General features: G+C 37.9%; 2 protein-coding genes across 11 annotated transcripts in view; one reads left to right on the top strand and one right to left on the bottom strand.

Moving 5' to 3' along the window:
* Positions 1-1039: 1039 nt before the first annotated feature.
* irf10 (interferon regulatory factor 10) overlaps positions 1040-18407 on the top strand; it is a 30268-nt gene continuing 12900 nt past the window's right edge. Inside the window, exons 1-10 of one of the 9 annotated variants that reach the window (XM_051660431.1) lie at positions 1040-3431; positions 4103-4280; positions 4942-5131; positions 5254-5330; positions 5648-5678; positions 5779-5889; positions 8157-8543; positions 10735-10890; positions 12188-12306; positions 13169-14306. In XM_051660431.1, the coding sequence (XP_051516391.1) occupies positions 4107-4280; positions 4942-5131; positions 5254-5330; positions 5648-5678; positions 5779-5889; positions 8157-8543; positions 10735-10890; positions 12188-12306; positions 13169-13276 (1353 nt within the window). In that variant the 5' untranslated portion in view covers positions 1040-3431; positions 4103-4106 and the 3' untranslated portion in view covers positions 13277-14306. The other 8 variants (XM_051660432.1, XM_051660433.1, XM_051660430.1 and 5 more) reach the window with 8 other exon arrangements.
* LOC127419205 (ataxin-1-like) overlaps positions 14272-18407 on the bottom strand; it is a 47869-nt gene continuing 43733 nt past the window's right edge. For both annotated transcript variants that reach the window (XM_051660417.1, XM_051660418.1), the window contains exons 2-3: positions 15674-17161; positions 14272-15075 (exon numbers count right to left, since the gene is read on the bottom strand). In XM_051660417.1, coding sequence (XP_051516377.1) covers positions 14656-15075; positions 15674-17014 — 1761 coding nt within the window. In that variant the 5' untranslated portion in view covers positions 17015-17161 and the 3' untranslated portion in view covers positions 14272-14655. The remainder of the gene's footprint in view (positions 15076-15673; positions 17162-18407) is intronic.

The following is an 18407-nucleotide window of genomic DNA, read 5'->3' as shown; positions in this document are numbered from 1 at the left end:
TCTTCTGCACATTATATTCCCTTGCACTATCTGTATATAACAGATTTGTATTTGTACATACATAAATTTTTTTGTCTTATTGTGTATTTTTGTTTATACTTTATATTTTATATTTGCTTCTTTTTATTTGTATTCTATTTGTATTATCTCTGTCTTGTTGTTGTATTGTTTGTGCAATGGAAGCTTCTGTCACCAAGACAAATTCCTTGTATGTGTAAGCATACTTGGCAATAAAGCTCATTCTGACTCTGATTCTGATTTCACAGTCCAAAGTTCTGTAAATACAGTGATTGTCACAGTTGTTTAAAAATAAAATAACAAGAAGCAAAAAAAATTAAAAAATTAAAATAAATAAATAAATAAATTTAAAAAAAAGGAAACTTAGACTATGTTTTGCTGAGAATGACCGTTGTGGTTTGCTGGCATGTTGACCATGTGAATCCAGTCTAAAGGTTCCATCTGCTGGTTCATATAGAACAATGATTTCTGTCTGTCCCTTGAATGTTGGAATGAAAAAGACACTCATTACATATTAATTTATTAATGTATTTACTTTTAGTAGTCAACAGAAATTGGTCAAGTAAAAAAAGCAACTGCACAGATGTTTGAGATTGAGGGATGCAAAAACCTATTATGAGTGATGAAGGATATTCTGTCATCTGAGGTGGAGTTTTAGTTTCTTAAGCTTTAATTAATTTATTTTTTATGGACAAAATAACTGTTGTAGATCATTTGACATTAAGCCCGCACAAAACATGCACATCTCACAAAATCATGTTCAGGTCACGTTTCACCAAAAAATCAATAGGGGGGAAAAAGTAATTATTCATGGAAATAGTTTTCATGGTAACTATGGCACAGTGTAAAATCTTATTGTAAAAATATCTCAATGGAAGATAATGTAAGGTAAAAGCAAATCAAAGATGGCCTTCTTTAAGTGTTTAGTATTTACATCACTTCTGAAAATACAGTACATCAAGTCAAGTCAACCTTTATTTATAGAGCACATTTAAAAACAACAGAAGTTGACCCAAAGTGCTTTACAAATCAAACTAACAAAATGACAGAGTGATATAAAAGTTAAACATAATAAACATAAAACATAATAAAATAATAAAAACATTGAAATACAACATCATGTATTTATCCATTTCAAACTATTCAATGATCTATTCAAATGCTACAGAATAAAAATGTTTTTAAAGAAGATTTAAAAATGGCTAACGATGAAGCTGATCTCACATTGAAAGGGAGACTTATCCATAGATTAGGACCTATCACAGAAAAGGCCCAGTCACCCTTACATCTATACCGGCAATGAAGAACCCTCAATAGAAGTTGATCAGAAGACCTGAGTGCTCTGGTGGGGGAGTAAGTGTGTAGAAGGTCACTGATATATTGGGGCACAAGTCCTGATAGTGCCTTGTAGACAAAAATCAGAATTTTAAAATCGACCCTGAATTTCACAGGAAGCCAGTGTAGAGGTGCTAAAACCAGGGAAATGTGATCCCTCTTTCTTGACCCTGTTAAAAACCTAGCTGGCATGTTTTTAACTAGCTGTAGGTGGGATAACGCAATTTGGGGCAGACCAATGTACAATGAGTTGCAACAGTCTTACCTTGATGTAATAAGTGAGTGGATCACAGTTTCCAAGTCTGTAAGGGAAATAATTTTTTTTTATTTTAGCAATAGATCTCAGGTGGAAAAAGCTACCCTTGACAACAGCACTGATCTGCTTATTGAAAAGTAATGAGTCTAAAATCACTCCAAGACTCCTCACATGATCTTGTACATTCTACAACAGAGGACCTAACTGGGCAACCAGGCCAGGTAAGGAGGACATGGAGGAACCTAAAATCAGAACTTCAGTTTTGCTTTCATTTAATTGTAAGAAAATGTTTGCCAGCCAATGTTTAATATCTTTGAAGCAATTTAGAGCATTCTCAGGAGAACAATTCTTGTCTACACTCACTGGGAAATAAAATTGGGAATCATCAGCATAACAGTGATACGATATGCTGTGCTTTAGAAAAATAGAGCTCATAGAAAGCATATGCTTGACAGGGAAAATAACAAGGGTTCTAAAATTGACCCTTGAGGGACACCACACTGTAACTGAGCCTACATAGAAGAAAAATTACCTAAATTAACAGAAAACGTCCTTTCTTTTAGATAGGAGGAAAACCACCGGAGGGTCGTACCCTGGATGCCAACCATACATTCTAGACGATTGAGAAGAATATTATGGTCGACAGTGTCGAACGCGACACTGAGATCTAATAAAACTAAGACGACTTGTGAACCTGAATCCATGGAGAGAAAAATATCATTAGTGACTTTCAACAATGCAGATTCAGCGCTGTGCTGGAACACTTCATCTTGGAGACAACATCTGCTAACTGTGCTGACGTAACTGGTTGAAAGTGAGTCAGGGAGCTGGACTTTGAAGGAATTAGTGGTCGATCAAATTGTGAAGGTACAATCGCACCTTTAATCTGCTCAATTTAGTGAGTAAAGAAGTTTAAAAATGTTTCACAGTTCTCTTGAGTGGCGTCCAGAAAAGCATTTCTAGTTGGGTTGAAAACAGAATCAATAGTTTTGAACAATAGTTTGGGTCGATTTGTATTATCAGAGATTAATGTAGAGAAAAACGTAGTTTTGCTTCCTTTACAGCTCTCTGATAGTTAGTTAAACACTCATTTAAAATATCATAAGAGACCTGAAGCTTGTCTCGTTTCCACTTGCGTTCAGCTTTTCTGCACTCTTGTCTGAGGGCGCGAGTGACGTCATTTAGCCAAGGCTGTGAAACACCCTTAACTCTCCTTGGCTTAAGCGGAGCGACATTATCAAGAGTAAAAGAACAAGATTGATTAAAAGCTTCACAATTTAAACAATAGATCTAATAATATATATTTTTATTTAATTTAATTATTATTATTATTATTATTATCATTATTATTATTTTAACACAGAATCAACCCGAGTAAAGGCACTGAAGATTTGAAGACTGTGGGGATGTCAGGTGGTCAGATGTGCCTGAATGACTCTGATGAACAGAAATGGAAAATGATCTGAGAATAGAAACTGTGCAAAAGTCAACGTAGCCAGCCTACTTTACATCACACACGTCAATGTTTCACTTATACTCTTTATCCAGAGAGCAGTTTCATACATGTTCTGTACATTTACGTTCATTCAATAATAGGCCTAAAAAAAACACATATACTGTACATTTGCGCAGGTTTGTCGATATGAGGTTCCAATCCGGCTTTACATCTCACGATTTCTAGGCTGATGTACTCAAACTGGGCATGCGCAGAGTGACTTCTGACTGGAGGCGAGAAGGAAATTAAAGACCGAAATTATTCCCTAGCAAATGTACATTTCAATGCTTGACGATAAAAAAAATTCACATTACACGCACTACTGAGGTAATTTGCCATTCGTTCATAAGGCGGGTCATCTCGTGATGACAAACACTTCTTTCGTTAAACCGTTGCGTCTATTTTAATAATCGACAAGCTGACAGTTCATAGTTAGGATATATAGGCTACATACTGAGACACTCGAACAAAATGACGATGTAACTACAGGTAAAACTCTCAGATCCTTCCCATTTTATTAACTTTATGCAAGCATTCAGTCCAACTATCTCATTAAAATTATCACTCTTATTTATGATCGACATATCTAAGTATTCTGACACGTAAAGTGAAACTGTTCGTGTGCAAGTTGCATTTGGCCATAATTGTGATTATTTTCTGGGAATTGCATATTTAGGCATGATAGTTGCTTGACATTTGTCTACGTTATGATCCTCTGAAGTGAACGTCTCATGAATAGGCTAGTTAACATATACGAGCATTAAACAGGAAACCGAAAGTGTTTCACTTCATACTTTTACTTTCGCTTTTAAAGCTCCGTGTGTCTCTCTCACATGTCTGAGTGAGTACACGACATTATTCCACTGTAAGTTCATCGAACATTTTATTTATTTATTTCTTCATCCGAGTAAGCAGAACTTTTTGAGTGTTTATTGGATCAGGTCTGTATGGAAATCCGACTGCAGCTGTACACATAATTTGATGGTGTTGTGTTGTAGACTGATGGAGGACAGGTCGAGACACATGCGCCTGAGAGAATGGCTCATAGCGCAGATAGACAGCGGCAAATACGCTGGACTGAGCTGGGAAAACCAGGAGAAAACCATGTTTAGAATTCCCTGGAAACATGCCGCTAAACAGGACTACAGACAGAACCAGGACGCAGCGCTCTTTAAGGTGAAAGGGTTATACTATAGTATTAGGCTGGTTTCAGTTTCATTATTTTTTATTTTTCCCAGCAGGGATTTGAATGTGAAACATACTTTCAAAGCAATAATAATAATAATAATAATAATAATAATAATAATAATAATAATAAACAAGCCCCCTATTAATGACTTTTAATCAATATAATGCCTTAACAGAGCAAAGTAATAATGCTGTTAATTGATTGATGATTGATAAGACTTGATGACGTCCAAATATTTTTTATATACATATATATATATAATTTATCTGGTCAAGGTGGAGGGATTGTTCACCAAAATGAAATTTTTTCACCCTCATGCCATCCCAGATGTGTATGACTTTCATTATTTTGCTGAATACAAACAAATATTATATATATATATATATATATATATATATATATATATATATATATATATATATATAAGGTCTTAAATATTGATCTGTTTCTCAGATCAGTACAGTGATGTACCACCGTAGATAAGAATCTGAGTATTTGGTTAGTGATTAAGCAGAATTTTTTTTTTTTTTAAATGGCCAGTTCCTAAAATATTACATTTAGCCCCCCTGATATGTAATAAAATACAGCCTTGATATAAACATTTTAACAGTATACAGTACAGGGTGTAACTGTCTATGTTTGTCTAAGGCATGGGCCATGTACAAGGGTAAATTTCAGGAGGGCAGGGACAAAGCAGACCCCTCCACGTGGAAAACTCGTTTGCGCTGTGCCCTCAACAAGAGCACAGACTTCCAGGAGGTTCCGGAGCGTAGTCAACTGGATATCTCAGAGCCGTATAAGGTCTACCGTATCCTCGAAGACAATGGACGAGTCATAGGTATTATGAAAAATCTCCACTTCTGTTCCTCGTCCTCAGCCACCCACCAGCCAAATCTCACTTCCTCATTTATACCAAATTCAACCAAAATTATACCTTAAAATCCTTCTTCTCTCCTGAAGAAACTGCTGGAAACCCATTGATATTGCAGGACAATGACAGCAGCCGAGCGTTGAGAGGAACGCATATGCCTATTCAGGTACTGCTCTAGGAAAACTATACTGGAAATCCCCACACTCTCTACAGATGCTATTTAAACATGCCTGCTGACTGAAAAAGTTGTTTTTGCTGCCACCTATTGTACATATATTTAAAGGCTGTTCACACTGCCCCAATAAATAACAACATTTCAAACATGGCAAAGTTGGCTGTCGGTTTTGAAACTGTTGTGTCACACTGCACCACGGAACACTAGCAGGGTGTTTTCAAACCATTGAAGGGTTTTTTTTGTTGGGGGCAGTGTGAACTAGTGAGTTTTTTGTCCTGTGTAAATAATAATTTATTCTTCACCTCCAGCAGGTCAACCCACTTGGTGACTCAAACAGAGGTAGTCTTTTAGTTTCACAAAACAATAAACAAAAAGATAACATGTAACTGAGCATGGTAAATGTTTCAGTTACATTGTGTGTGTGTGTTTGTGTGTGCAGAGATAGCTCTAAATGGCAGGTCGTATGTGTATCCCAGTACAGGCGCTGAAGTCTGTGGTAGCGCCATTCCTCAATCTGTTCCTCTGTATTCCTCTCGGGGCCCCTTAACTGGTGAGAGAATTTATTAATATCTGTTTAGTTCATAGAGTACAACTTGAACTAGATCTCATAATGTTTTTAAAAGATATTATGTCAAATTTAATTACTCGATGAAAGACAGTAAGATGAATAAACTCGATGTAGCATATTTTACGTTTCATATTATGTGGACACTTCAAGGAATAGTTCAACCAAAAATGTAAATTCTGTTATAATTTTCTTATCCTCATATCATTACAAAACTGTATTATTTTCTTTCTTATGCTGAATCTCACTGAAGGGAAAAAAAAATATGACGTATGGGTAAGTACGCTTGAACCGCATACTTTTAATGATACTTCTGGGTGGTCTTGTGAGTTTTAGAGCAAGTCCTTATCAACTGCCATTGTATTTAGAAGACAGAACTGAATATTCTTTGCTTTTTCTACCCTTTTGTGTTCTGCATAAAAAAGAAAGTAATACAGAATAATACGGATGACAAACACAAAGTGTCACAATATTGTTTGTTTTTGATCTGTGTATCTATTATTTTAGCATATAAAACATTATACACCAATCAGTCACAACATTAAAACCATCTGCCCACTATTGTGTAGGTTCCCCTCATGCCGCCAAACAGCGCCAACCCGCATCTCAGAATAGTATTCTCAGATGCTATTCTTCTCACCACAATTGTACAGAGTGGTTATTTGAGTTATTGTAGACTTTGTCAGTTCGAACCAATTCTCTGTTGACCTATCTCATCAACAAGGTGTTTCCATTTGCAGAAATGCCCCTCACTGGATATTTTTTGTTTTTGGCAACATTCTGAGTAAATTCTAGAGACTGTTGTGTGTGAAAATCCCAGGAGATCAGCAGTTACAGGAATACTTAAACCAGCCCATCTGGCACCAACAATCATGCCACGGTCCAAATCAATGAGATCACATTTTTCCCCATTCTGATGGTTGATGTGAATATTAACTGAAGCTTCTTACCCATATAACAGTAACTCAGATAACCACTCTGTACAATTGTGGTGAAAAGGGTAACACTTTATAATAATGGTGCATCATTAATAGGTAATTACGCAGGAATTAATGCAGGACAAATGAGTAGTACTACATTAACACTTTAGTTTCTACTATTAACTAATATGGAAACACGATTAATTAATCAGTAAGTAATAGTGAACTGATGACTGAGGTAGTTCACTGTTAGGTAATCAGTAATTACTGAATTTGATTTGTCTCATTGAGAACTATTAACTAACAATGGCTAATTTAAAATAACTACTAATTAATTACTAATCAAAACATTAACATGCATCTAAAATGCGATTGATTATGTTTTTATTGTGAACAAGATCATGAAATGCGCATTCAGAGAAACAAGCACCTCATGGGTGTTCTTTGTGGAAATTAATTTATGAACGTAACAGCTCTCTAAATCAAGGCTACAGTGTCTGGTAGAGTATCATAGTCAGCTTACCTTACAGACATATAGGGATGTTTGTGCCCAACCTGTGTATTCCTTGGGATATCTCTTCTGTTCATAACAAATTATTAAATACTGGAGGTCTTTTTCAATAATTTTGGTAACCCATAAGTAATCAAGTGTTACCACATAAATATGAAGGAATTACTAATGATCTGGACCATTATTTTAAAGTGAGGGTCATGGTAACGCATTATTAATTAATGAGATCTTACTGTTTCCTTCCTTGGGAGTTAAAGGTTATCTGGACCATTATTATAAAGTTAAAACACATTATAAACTATTAATAGTAACTGACATTTTTTCTATTTAATCAAACAGATAGTTAACAAACATTCACAGACATAAAAAAAAGTCATTAAATTATGAATCATTGAATTAATTGAACATATTTGCATACTTAACTAAACACATTGTCTTACATATTAGTTAATAGTAGTAACTAAAGTGTTAATGTACTACTAATTTGTCCTGCATTAATTCCGACATAATTACTTAATGATGGACCATTATTATAAAGTGTTACCGTGAGAAGAATATAATCTCAGAATGCTATTCTGAGATGCGGGTTGGTGCTGTTTTGGCGGCACGAGTGGACCTACACAATATTAGGCTGGTGGCTTTAATGTTGTGGCTGATCGGTGTAAATGTCTTATTTTGCTTGAAAATTTGCTTGTGCTACCTTTCTTTCAAATAAATTCAACTTGGTTTGAAATTTTATCAATGACACTCATACATTTGTAAGTGTGGCCAAATACTTCTTGGGGACACTGTAGTCTGAAACTCTTTTTCCTTGTTTGTAGACTGCCGTCTGGAGGTGTGCTTGTTCTATCATGGTAACTTGGTGCAGAGTGTGGTAACTGCATCTCAAGACGGATGCTTCATCCTGCAGGGCTGTTCTCCAGTAGGAAATGAGCGCATTTATGGGCCTTGTGAAGCTAGGAAGGTCTTCTTCCCTCGTCCAGACATTGTACCATTGCCCCCGGGCATCAGTGATGCCATGAGCCGCCTGCTTCCCCACCTGGAGAAGGGTGTGCTGGTGTGGGTCGCTCCAGATGGCATCTTCATCAAACGCTTCTGCCAGGGCCGTGTGTATTGGGACGGTCCGTTGGCCGAGCACAGAGAGAAACCCAATAAACTGGAGCGAGAGAGGACCTGCAAACTCCTGGATATGACGATTTTCTTAGAAGGTGAAGAAGAAACCCTGCTGAAAAGACCAGCATAAGCTGGCATGCTGGTATAGCTAGTGGAGTAGCATAGACATTTTGTTCACCAGTACGGATGTCAGGTTTAATATGGTTTCAGAATGAACTGCAATTAAAAAATGTCACCGTTAATTAAACTGAAAGAATCTACGGTTAAAAACTGAAATGTTTTATTTACACGTGGCAAAAATATTCATTATAATATAAAATAGTTTATATATATATATATATATATATATATATATATATATATATATATATATATATATATATACATACATACAGATTCACAGCATTCAACGCTACATTTCAGTTTTAGTCATTTCGGACTTTTAAATCGCCTGCTGTAAGCAATGTTCCCGTTATTATGCATTGTCCTCAGGTGTGTGAGGTGTTGTGGAGAGTATTTTTTATGGAGTTTGTTGCCGTTTCTTTATGGTGGGGTACACAACGGATTGCTTTAATAAACTGTTACAGAAGAAAAAAACAGTTGGATGCCGTGAACTACATGTTGTGCACACACAATGATCTTACAGTTATGCACTTTTGAAGTGATTCCAAGCATTCTGGTTACATTGAAGCACATTATTTTGTGCCCAGGATGTCTTGTAATTGATACTGGTGCAGTGCAGGTGTTTTCTCTTTCCCTCGTTAGCTGTTCAGAATATCGCAGCTGTATAGCGTTTGACATGGTTGAATTGCTCCATAGCGCTTTAAAATAGAAAATTTACAATTCGTGTCCCACATGAGGTGCATATTTAATGCTTTTAAAAATTAGATGAATATCATAAGGTTGTTGCATCACTTGAAGGAAATGCATACGAACGTGGCTGATATGAGAATTTCAAAATAAAGGTGTATCTTAAAAAAATACATCAATATTTACTCATTAAAATGTATGACATTGTATCGATGGATCGTTACACCCCTGTCTTATACCTACTAATTATTTAATAGCTGTGTCCCAAACGATACACTATACACTTAAAAAATATACTATGCACTCAGCCATGTAGTGTATGAATTTTCAAAGTGTAGTATCATCCCAAATGGAACACTTAACGGTTTGTTATTACATGGAAGAGTTCCCATTTAACAGCTGACGGGAGTGACGTTTCAAGCGCACGTGATGTGTTGCTGCTAGCTTTAGCACATTAGCCAACCTCAGTTCAAAACTTGTATCTTAAACAACGTACATATTCATACAGCTTGGGGTGATGGTAAAGCATTCAACTCACATTTGAAAGGTGCTGTATCTACTGAAGTTTTGTTAGCTGCTACATTCTCAATTATTTATAGCTGATTTTTCAGACCAGCAGTGCTGCCAGGTAACTCCACCCCTTCTGCTATGTACGACAAGTTGCGAGCACTGAGTGCATGAAGTGTCCAACATTCCACACTCCGTTATGACGGTTTTAAAAAGTGCATCATCCGAGTCATTAAAGTACACTTCTTTTTGCTACATTTTCAGTGTAAACGTACTACTCGCACTTCTTACTAGGGATGTGCCCAAAGCCGAAAACCTTATTCGGAAAGGCACATATAATAACGGATTCATCCAAATAATAGAAACAATATTCGTTTGACTGATAATCCAAGAAGCACATGGATAAAGCAACATCTTAAATAAAAGAAATGACGGTGAGTCTGTGAAGTCAATATTAGTAGCCTACTAAAGTGTAAAACTTAGGAATGAAAATGCGCATGGTGTGATTTCAGATCGGATGGGTGCTGTCTTGACTCAGTTTGCGGTCTCCATTAATTGTGCACGTCTGGAGCTTGTCAAGTGTAACATTAACTAAGACACTGCATCATATAGGCTACATTCTCCACGCCTTAAAATGTCTATATTAATGTATCACACAATTCACATGTAATGATTTCCATGTATTCATTTATTAACCAACCTGAGCGCAATGTTAAAACAGTGATGATTTCACAGCGTCTATTCACCTCTAAAAGTTGACCACATTTATTTTCACATCAGCGATTTGTAGGGTAAGGATCTGGTTAAGACTTTATCCAAAAAAATGCTCCTGTAAAGGGGTTAGAGGGAAAGGAGGAGGCGAGAACTGGCTTGACAATATAAATAATAGTTTAATAATAAACTTAAACAAAAACACACAAATATAAACACGTATAGGGCAGCTGCCTGTAATTCTCTCTCTCTCCCCAGCTGTCGTCTCCGGTCGCTTTTATCCCTTGCTCGCTCATCAAGCTGACTGGGGTCCAGGCGTGCATCATTACAGCCCAGCCCGGCCCTTCGTGCTACACTCCTCCCTGCATTGCCTCACGCCGGGGAGCCCCGCCTCCGTGTTACAGATCCATAAAGGTTTAAATGCGCCATAAAATGTAGATCTATTCAGAATATTCCTGTATTCCATATTCATGTGATACAAAAAAACTGAAACATGCGTGATCGTTTTTCTCCTCCCTTTAAATTGTACTAAATTTGAAAATATTAACGTAAAATTATTATTATTATTATTATTAGACTATTATTATTCTTTTCCTCTATTTCACTAATTCTGTACATGTAATTCAACAAAGTAATTATGTCCTCCACATTATGTTAAAATATGTGAGCACAAATCAGCCTCGAGTGTAAAATTCCTGATATATTTATGGGACTTTCACCTATTTGTATGAAATATTGATTTATTCTAATTTCTTTTAATGTTTGTATTTAATGTTTACTGCAAAATATGTGCTTGACATTTCACAATTGCTTGACACCTCGTGCCTCAGTTAACAACATATTCTACAGTTCATGAGCCTACATGTTCAGCTTCATCTGGTAAGAAAAAAATAATAATATAATAAATAATATAAGATAATAATATAATGAAATAATAATAGCACAATAATAATAATAGTACTCAGAGTAATAATAATTAGTATTATTTTTATTAGGCTATTATTATGAATAGGTATATACAAGGTATATTTTACTTATAAAAACTATACATGTAATAGAGTTACATGTAAAAAATGGGTGTTTCATTTAGTTTAAGCCCCACCTACATTCCATTCTATCCAAATACAGAGACAGATACAGATAATTTTGCGATAGTAACAGATATAGATACAAATGCAGATAATGGCTGTGCTGCACACCCCTACTTCTTGCACTACAAAATGGCGTAGAATAGTGTAGAAGTGTGTGGTTTGGGACGCACTTATTGTGTATTTATTAGTTTTCCTATTGTAGGGATGCATGCTGCATTTAGCGTCCATATATCCTTAAGAAATGTGTCCACTGACACATTCAGTTGTGATATGACTTTTTTGCCTCAGTGCTGTTGCATAATAAGAAATTTTGCACAAAAAAAAAGGAACTACAATTATTTTTTCAGATGGTAATCTACGGTAACTGTCAAAAACTCTCACTATGGCCCCCCTATTCAGCAAAACATATTGGTCTTCTTGATGCTGGTCATGAAGGGAGACTTGCTGGTTAAGGCACACCAACTTACCAGCATCCAAAACACAACATATGCTTATGACCAGCTTTGCTGGAGAGGGAGGGCTGAGCCTGGAAAACCAACCATTTGTACAAGTTTTATTACAAATCATTTCCCCTGATAATGGGGAACAGTAACTCTCACTGTTTTCTGCCTTACTTGCAGATTTGCAAAAGCATCAGCAGGGCACAGGGCCAGAGCCGCAATACATAGTGGATCTGTGCTTTGGAGAAGAGTTCCCTGACCCCAGCCAACCAAAGACCAAGAAACTCATAACAGCACAAGTGAGTATTCAAGTGGCTCTAAGTGTAGGTACCATACTAAGCAGTTTTACCTGAACAATTCTGGATTAATTAACTGTTTAAACAGTAAAACAGCCTGTGCTCACCTTGCAAACATTTTTACTGTTGGCATTGTAAAATCAAAAATCTAGAGTGACCATAATTCTGCCTAGTAGGACATGTTCCTTGACTTATTGTTGGTCCTTAAGCACTACTATATACAGCATTATTGTCAAAAAACATAGCCCTAATCTTATCCCTAATGCTAACTATTAACTGTATCTAAAATCAGAGACAAATGATTGCTTAATAAGAATGTTGTTGAAGCCCAAAAGACTTCAACACCCAGAACATATATTAATTCCAGGTGTAAACGTGGCCCAGAATATTCCTTGATCAAAATACTTTGTTGTTCCTGGCACAACTTTCCTATGAACAATTCATAGCCCTATGCCTTACCCTAACCCTACCTTTAAAATCTGAGTGAAATGATTGTTTGATAGGAATTATTTCAGGCCCTAACCCCAGAATTGATGGATCTCCGAGCAGAACTCTACCATAACTCTACCATCTGTTTAACCAACACCACGGACCCTAATGCCAGTCTGAACCCCCAAATTGACAGATACCTGTGGTTCCTAGACCCTCAGAGCCAGGGCCAATTCTAATGATGAATTGAAAGTTCTAATGGATGAATTGAATGACATGAAACATCTGAGGGCAATAATTGGTTGATTGATAGAAAGGTTGTTCCAGGACCAGCAAAAGCTGTTGGTCCTTCTTATGCAAGTTTTTTTTAACAATAGATCTTTGACTTACCAGTAGAGGGCATTATGGCATAATATATTTATGTCTCTGTGTGTAGGTGATTCCTCTGTTTGCTGTAGAGTGTCTCCGCAGGCCTAATCTATCTGATAATATGGAGATGAAGCATTCACCCCCACACAGGAGCAGTGTCCAAAATGATGCATAAACAGCGATTAACATCCTTGTGTGTAGATTCACCAAATAAAAAATGAAATATCTGCATCTAACTTAACTAGAATGGAAAAGATCTAAAAAGAAAGAAAGAAAAAATAGTTTATTCTAACCATAATGGTCTTATTAATAATGATGGTACTGACAGAATTCAATTGTAAATTCTCAATATTTTTGTATGTTTTCAAAACTCAAATAGAGAGTTTGGTTAGTCCTCTGTATCACTTGGTTAAGTTATTTCAGAAGGGAAATATGACTAATGTGAGAAAACAGCTTGGCATGTTATGACATATTGCAAAATTGCTTCTGTTTTTCTTGAACTCCTGAACATTTTTTAATTTTTGACCTGATGGAGCCATAAATCAGAATATTTAATCACTTTTTCTTTTCTTTTGTAGTTTCATTAAGATACTAAAAATGGAATTAGATTCTTTCCATATAGATCTAGAAAGCTTTCCTTTTATTTCTAGCGAACATTGTGTTACAGTCTCACAACTTTAAAAATATACAATTTTAGAGCTATAACATTTAAAAATAACAGCAAATGTTATCTGAAAAACCACAACAACAAAAATAAAGTGATAGAGTGTGCTTGATCAAGAGTAGATATACCCGTATCTGAGTTCAAAACACTAGATTTCCATAGTTTTTCCCTGCTCTCAATCACACAGAAACATTAAAGGGAAAACCACCAATCACCAGAGGACCTTTCTGATGTGTCATTAGCACCGTCGCTCTTTAAAAAACACCAGTCCCGGGGCGGTGTGTGCGCGGGAATCAATCTCCAGCCAGGGCGGTTAATTTCATCATTAGTGTGTTTTCCCTTGGTAAGAACAGACTGGAGTGTAATGCTAAAGTGAACTAGCATATTGACCCCACACTGAAAGCTTGGCTGAAGGCTGCTAATACATTCAGCTTGCCTGCTAGACTGAAGGTACGAACGCAGTTCATAAGCATAAACAAGACTGCTTTACGAAAATTACAATAGACTTCTATTTTTTTTTTTTTTTTTTTTTTTATCATATTCACAGAACACTTGTAATATATATTTATTTAATTGTGTATTTTGTCTTCTTTTTCATCCAGTATTATTTGGTTGTTATAATACTGATTGAAAAGACATACCCTGCAGAAAAAGGCTTGAGATTAGCATAACTAAAGGTGCATGGCATTACAGATACGTAATTTTTGATTGTCTCACTGTGCATTTTGGGCTTTCCTAGCATGTGTCACTTTCCCATCTGATCTGAACAGTAGAGCACAGAAGGGAAACAATTGACTGGCTATTCCATGAGGAGTAATCAATTACTAAACCTTCCTAGGTGACTTCCCCAATCCTGGTCTTTTCTTGACGATTGAAGGTAAGTAAGAATGTTACTGCCATCTCTCGTGCTTAGAACCTTGAGGTAAACTGGAGCTAGTCTCATTTCCCAACTGGAGCTCAGGGGCAGACCAGTGTCTCTTGCGTTTGCGGGGGCACTCAGGAGTTGTTGGCTGGGCTGCAGGGAGAGGAGGAGGAGCAGGGGGAGGGGGCATCCTCTCTGCTGTGTCTGTGCAAGACTCCATCCCTGCTCCTGAGTGGGCGAGTGAGCGCCGCAACTGTTTGCTAGAGTGTGCAAAGGTTGCTGTTGAGTGGATTAAAGTCGGTGTGGGAGTCAGTGCCAGACACACGTCACCTGTGCTGAGCTGTCGGCACTGCAGGCCATACATCTGGGCGCTCCGCTGAGGACTGCACGAAGACCAGCCGCGGTCCCGTACGAAAAATGGAAATTCTGCTAAGACTGTGAGTTGCTCCTGCCAGCACAAAAATTTACATCTTAGCATGATTGTAATACCACCTAAGGCAACACATCACTGTCAAAACAAAACCCTTGCCAAGAAAATGAAAATAGAAATGACTTAATAGCTTTTAAATAGAAATCATGAATTGATGGTACTTTTTAATCATTTTTATGAACAATTTCATGCAAAATCTGTTTGACATGGTTGAGTGTCTTATTACAGAGATCCCTATAGCAAACTGACATTAAGACTGTTTAAAATAGTGTACTGCCACCTGTTTTCAGGAGCTCGGATGTGGTTCCTTAGTATTTCTTTGTTTGGAAAAAAGATTTCATACCAACCAAACGAATAAAAACCCTTACACTCAGGTCCCCACCAAAAGTGTCTTGCTCAAAGAGAAAATGGTGAAAGTTTATGAACTTTTAGATTACAAGATTTTTAACCAAGTAATTAAAGTAGGTATATTGGAGATTATATTGTTGATAATTTGCAAACTGTAAAATTATATTCTCAATAAAGTAAAGCTTTGACAAAGCAAATATGGAGTCAAACTAAAGTCAAAACTGAGAAAAAAACACATATCATTGCATGTTTGTTCTGTTATACTCACCTGAGTGTTGCGGTCTGTGAGCAGGACCTGCAGATGGTTGAAGCCGTGGGTGGGTCCAGGTGAAATTACCAGAATAGTGCAGGTGCTCAGATGAAACTCAGGCAAAGTGTCAGCACTGTGCAAGAAATCCTCCGTCTTCAGCTCCTCCACCCTTTTCAGACGGCCACCAGCCAGCTCGATCAGGGAACCTTTGGCAAAATGAGGTAGGACTGCAGAAGGGGGCTGGTCAGGGCCAGTGAGCACAGCGACTGTAGGGCGGTAGGACCCTGGAGAGGGATCCCATTCTATCTCAACTCCATGGCTGTTGAGGTGGCTGTGGGGGGAGTGCTGAAAGTTCCTCAAGGGGCAAGAAGGAGGGTCTGAATGATGAAGTTTTGGGTAAGCCTGAGGGTTCTGGTAAGCAGTAGGGCAGAGGGACCCTAAGGCATAGTAGATCTGAGCTTCAGCCTGGGAGGCACTTCCACCGAAATGTTCCTGAGAAGCCTTTCCAGTCTTTGTGTCTGATGAGGGGGGAATTGGAGCTTTGGGAGTTCCCGGTGTGTCCCTGTCCCGTGGTGAGGAATGTGCACTTGTGCTTTCTCGTGGCAGAAGGCTCCTCCCAGTGTTCTGTCTGACTGTATCGTCCTGTCTCCTCCTGCCATTGGCATGAGAACCATCCAACCTGGTCATGCTGTCGTTCCTATAGTCATTGCACATGGGCACTCTTCTGCTAAAGCCAGACCTGCTGTCTAGGCCATCAACACCATTAGGCCGTCTGCCTTGGTAGCTTAGGCGGCTGTCAGGGATGGTTTCATGAGGATAGACCGTAGGCTGTGGAAAGAGATGGGAAGAGAAGATAGTCGATCTGCAATCTCGTCGACTGGGGCCATAAGGCCACATTTCTCTGGACTCGCCCATATAGACACTCTTGAACGTGGGCATGGATATCAGTGGCTGCAGACTCATGGGGGGGATGTCACCATGCAGCCATCGAGAGTGGTGGGCAATCGGGTGCTCCAGTCCCCTGTCCATACCCCGTCCACATACTGTCTCTCTCCAGGGCGCAGGGGCCGATCCTTGCCTCTCACCCACCTGAGCCGGCAGGTACGAGTGATGCATTGAAGGGGTGTAGGATGCCTGCCAAGGCAGTGACAGAGAAAGGGGTGGCAGCATGGACGGAAGGGGTGGGAGTAGATCACCACTCTCTCTGTGACCCTCTGTGAATTCGTTGTGCCTTCGGCTTCGGAGAGGGGCAGGGGATTTGAAGTCATCATCTAGGGCCTGCTGTTCCGAAGAGCCCTGTCGGGACTCCCGTTTCTTGGGGGGGAGACACTCTTTGCTGCGGTCTGGGCTTGGATTCATGGGGCAATCCCCCGGGACTGCCGGGCCACACTAGGTTACATGGGCAGCTGGGGAGAATGAGGGGCCAGGAGAGAGACACTTTCTACTGCTGATCAGCATCACGCACACCACGTGTCACAGATGGCCGCACTCAGAACTCCTACTCACCTGAGAGAGACAACGAGAGAGGGCAAAAGCAAAATATTACTGTTTGACCACTTACTGGAAATATACAGTGGTCCAAAAAAATATTTCCGTACTTAAGTAACTCTTCGAAGAATTTTGTTGCATAGATGAAACAAATATGTGACATCTGCTATACATTTTCTAAAAACTAACTTTCAGAACCATTTTTGCAAAAACTTTAACAGCTGATCCCAAGGTCATTTAGGTCATTTTTGTGGATGTCTTGAAGTCAGTTCCACTCAAGTTTACGCAGGTTTACCAGCAGAGTAAACGCACTAATTATATCCAACTAACATTTCACAAGTTAGTTGAAGTATCCAAATATTGTTTGTCCTCATTTAGAACAATATATATATGTAATTGTTGTATCTTTAAAACCAAACAACCTTTATTTGTGAAATGTTGGAAAGCATGTTTATGTTGTCTTTCTTAAAATTAAATGCCACTTGTATTGATATTTTGTTATATAATGCAACAACATTCAATAATTCTTAAGGGCTTAAAGATGCACTTTGTAATTTTTTTAATATGTTGTCTATGACTTGCACTGACACCTAGGGGCATGGATGCAGCATCATTCAAACACAAAAATTTTCAGTTACCGATGCCATGCAGTTAGCCATGATTAACTTAATTCATGGTGAAAGTGTCCAGTAACAGGGCAGTTACTGAGACTAAGCGAGTAGGATTTGGCTGTTCATATGATCCTAACATGGCTGCCCCTATAAGGGAACCCTTTTCATTTACAGTAATATTTTAATGGGCCACTGTATTAGCAATACAATAATGATTACAAGAAGATGGTGTTTAAGAACTACTGTTATATGGATTTGAATCTGTAGATTTACACAATCCAACAGCTTTCAGCAGGAAGCATAAATTGGCCAACTGAGACTGAACTGATCTAAATATAACTTCCATATGATTATCACCATACTGCTGATGTGCTACCGGCAAACACACAAAAACATACAGATTCTATCTCCCACACAAATAAATATGACAAAATACTGTATATATATATATATATATATATATATATATATATATATATATATATATATACATATACTGTAATGCATATACTGTATATGCCAGTTCTAAGAAGACATGTTGCCACTGTTCATTAAGGTGTAAAGGGAATCTCCACACCTATTCCAGAACCTCTCATTTACTGTTACTGTAGCAATAGGAAAAGTCTCCTCATGGCATTCACATTTTTATTTTG

Source organism: Myxocyprinus asiaticus, chromosome 28, assembly GCF_019703515.2.
Source record: "Myxocyprinus asiaticus isolate MX2 ecotype Aquarium Trade chromosome 28, UBuf_Myxa_2, whole genome shotgun sequence".
NCBI classification, from domain to species: domain Eukaryota; kingdom Metazoa; phylum Chordata; class Actinopteri; order Cypriniformes; family Catostomidae; genus Myxocyprinus; species Myxocyprinus asiaticus.
The sequence above is the reverse complement of the archived record's forward strand: the minus strand, read 5'-3'. Positions and strand labels throughout refer to the sequence as shown.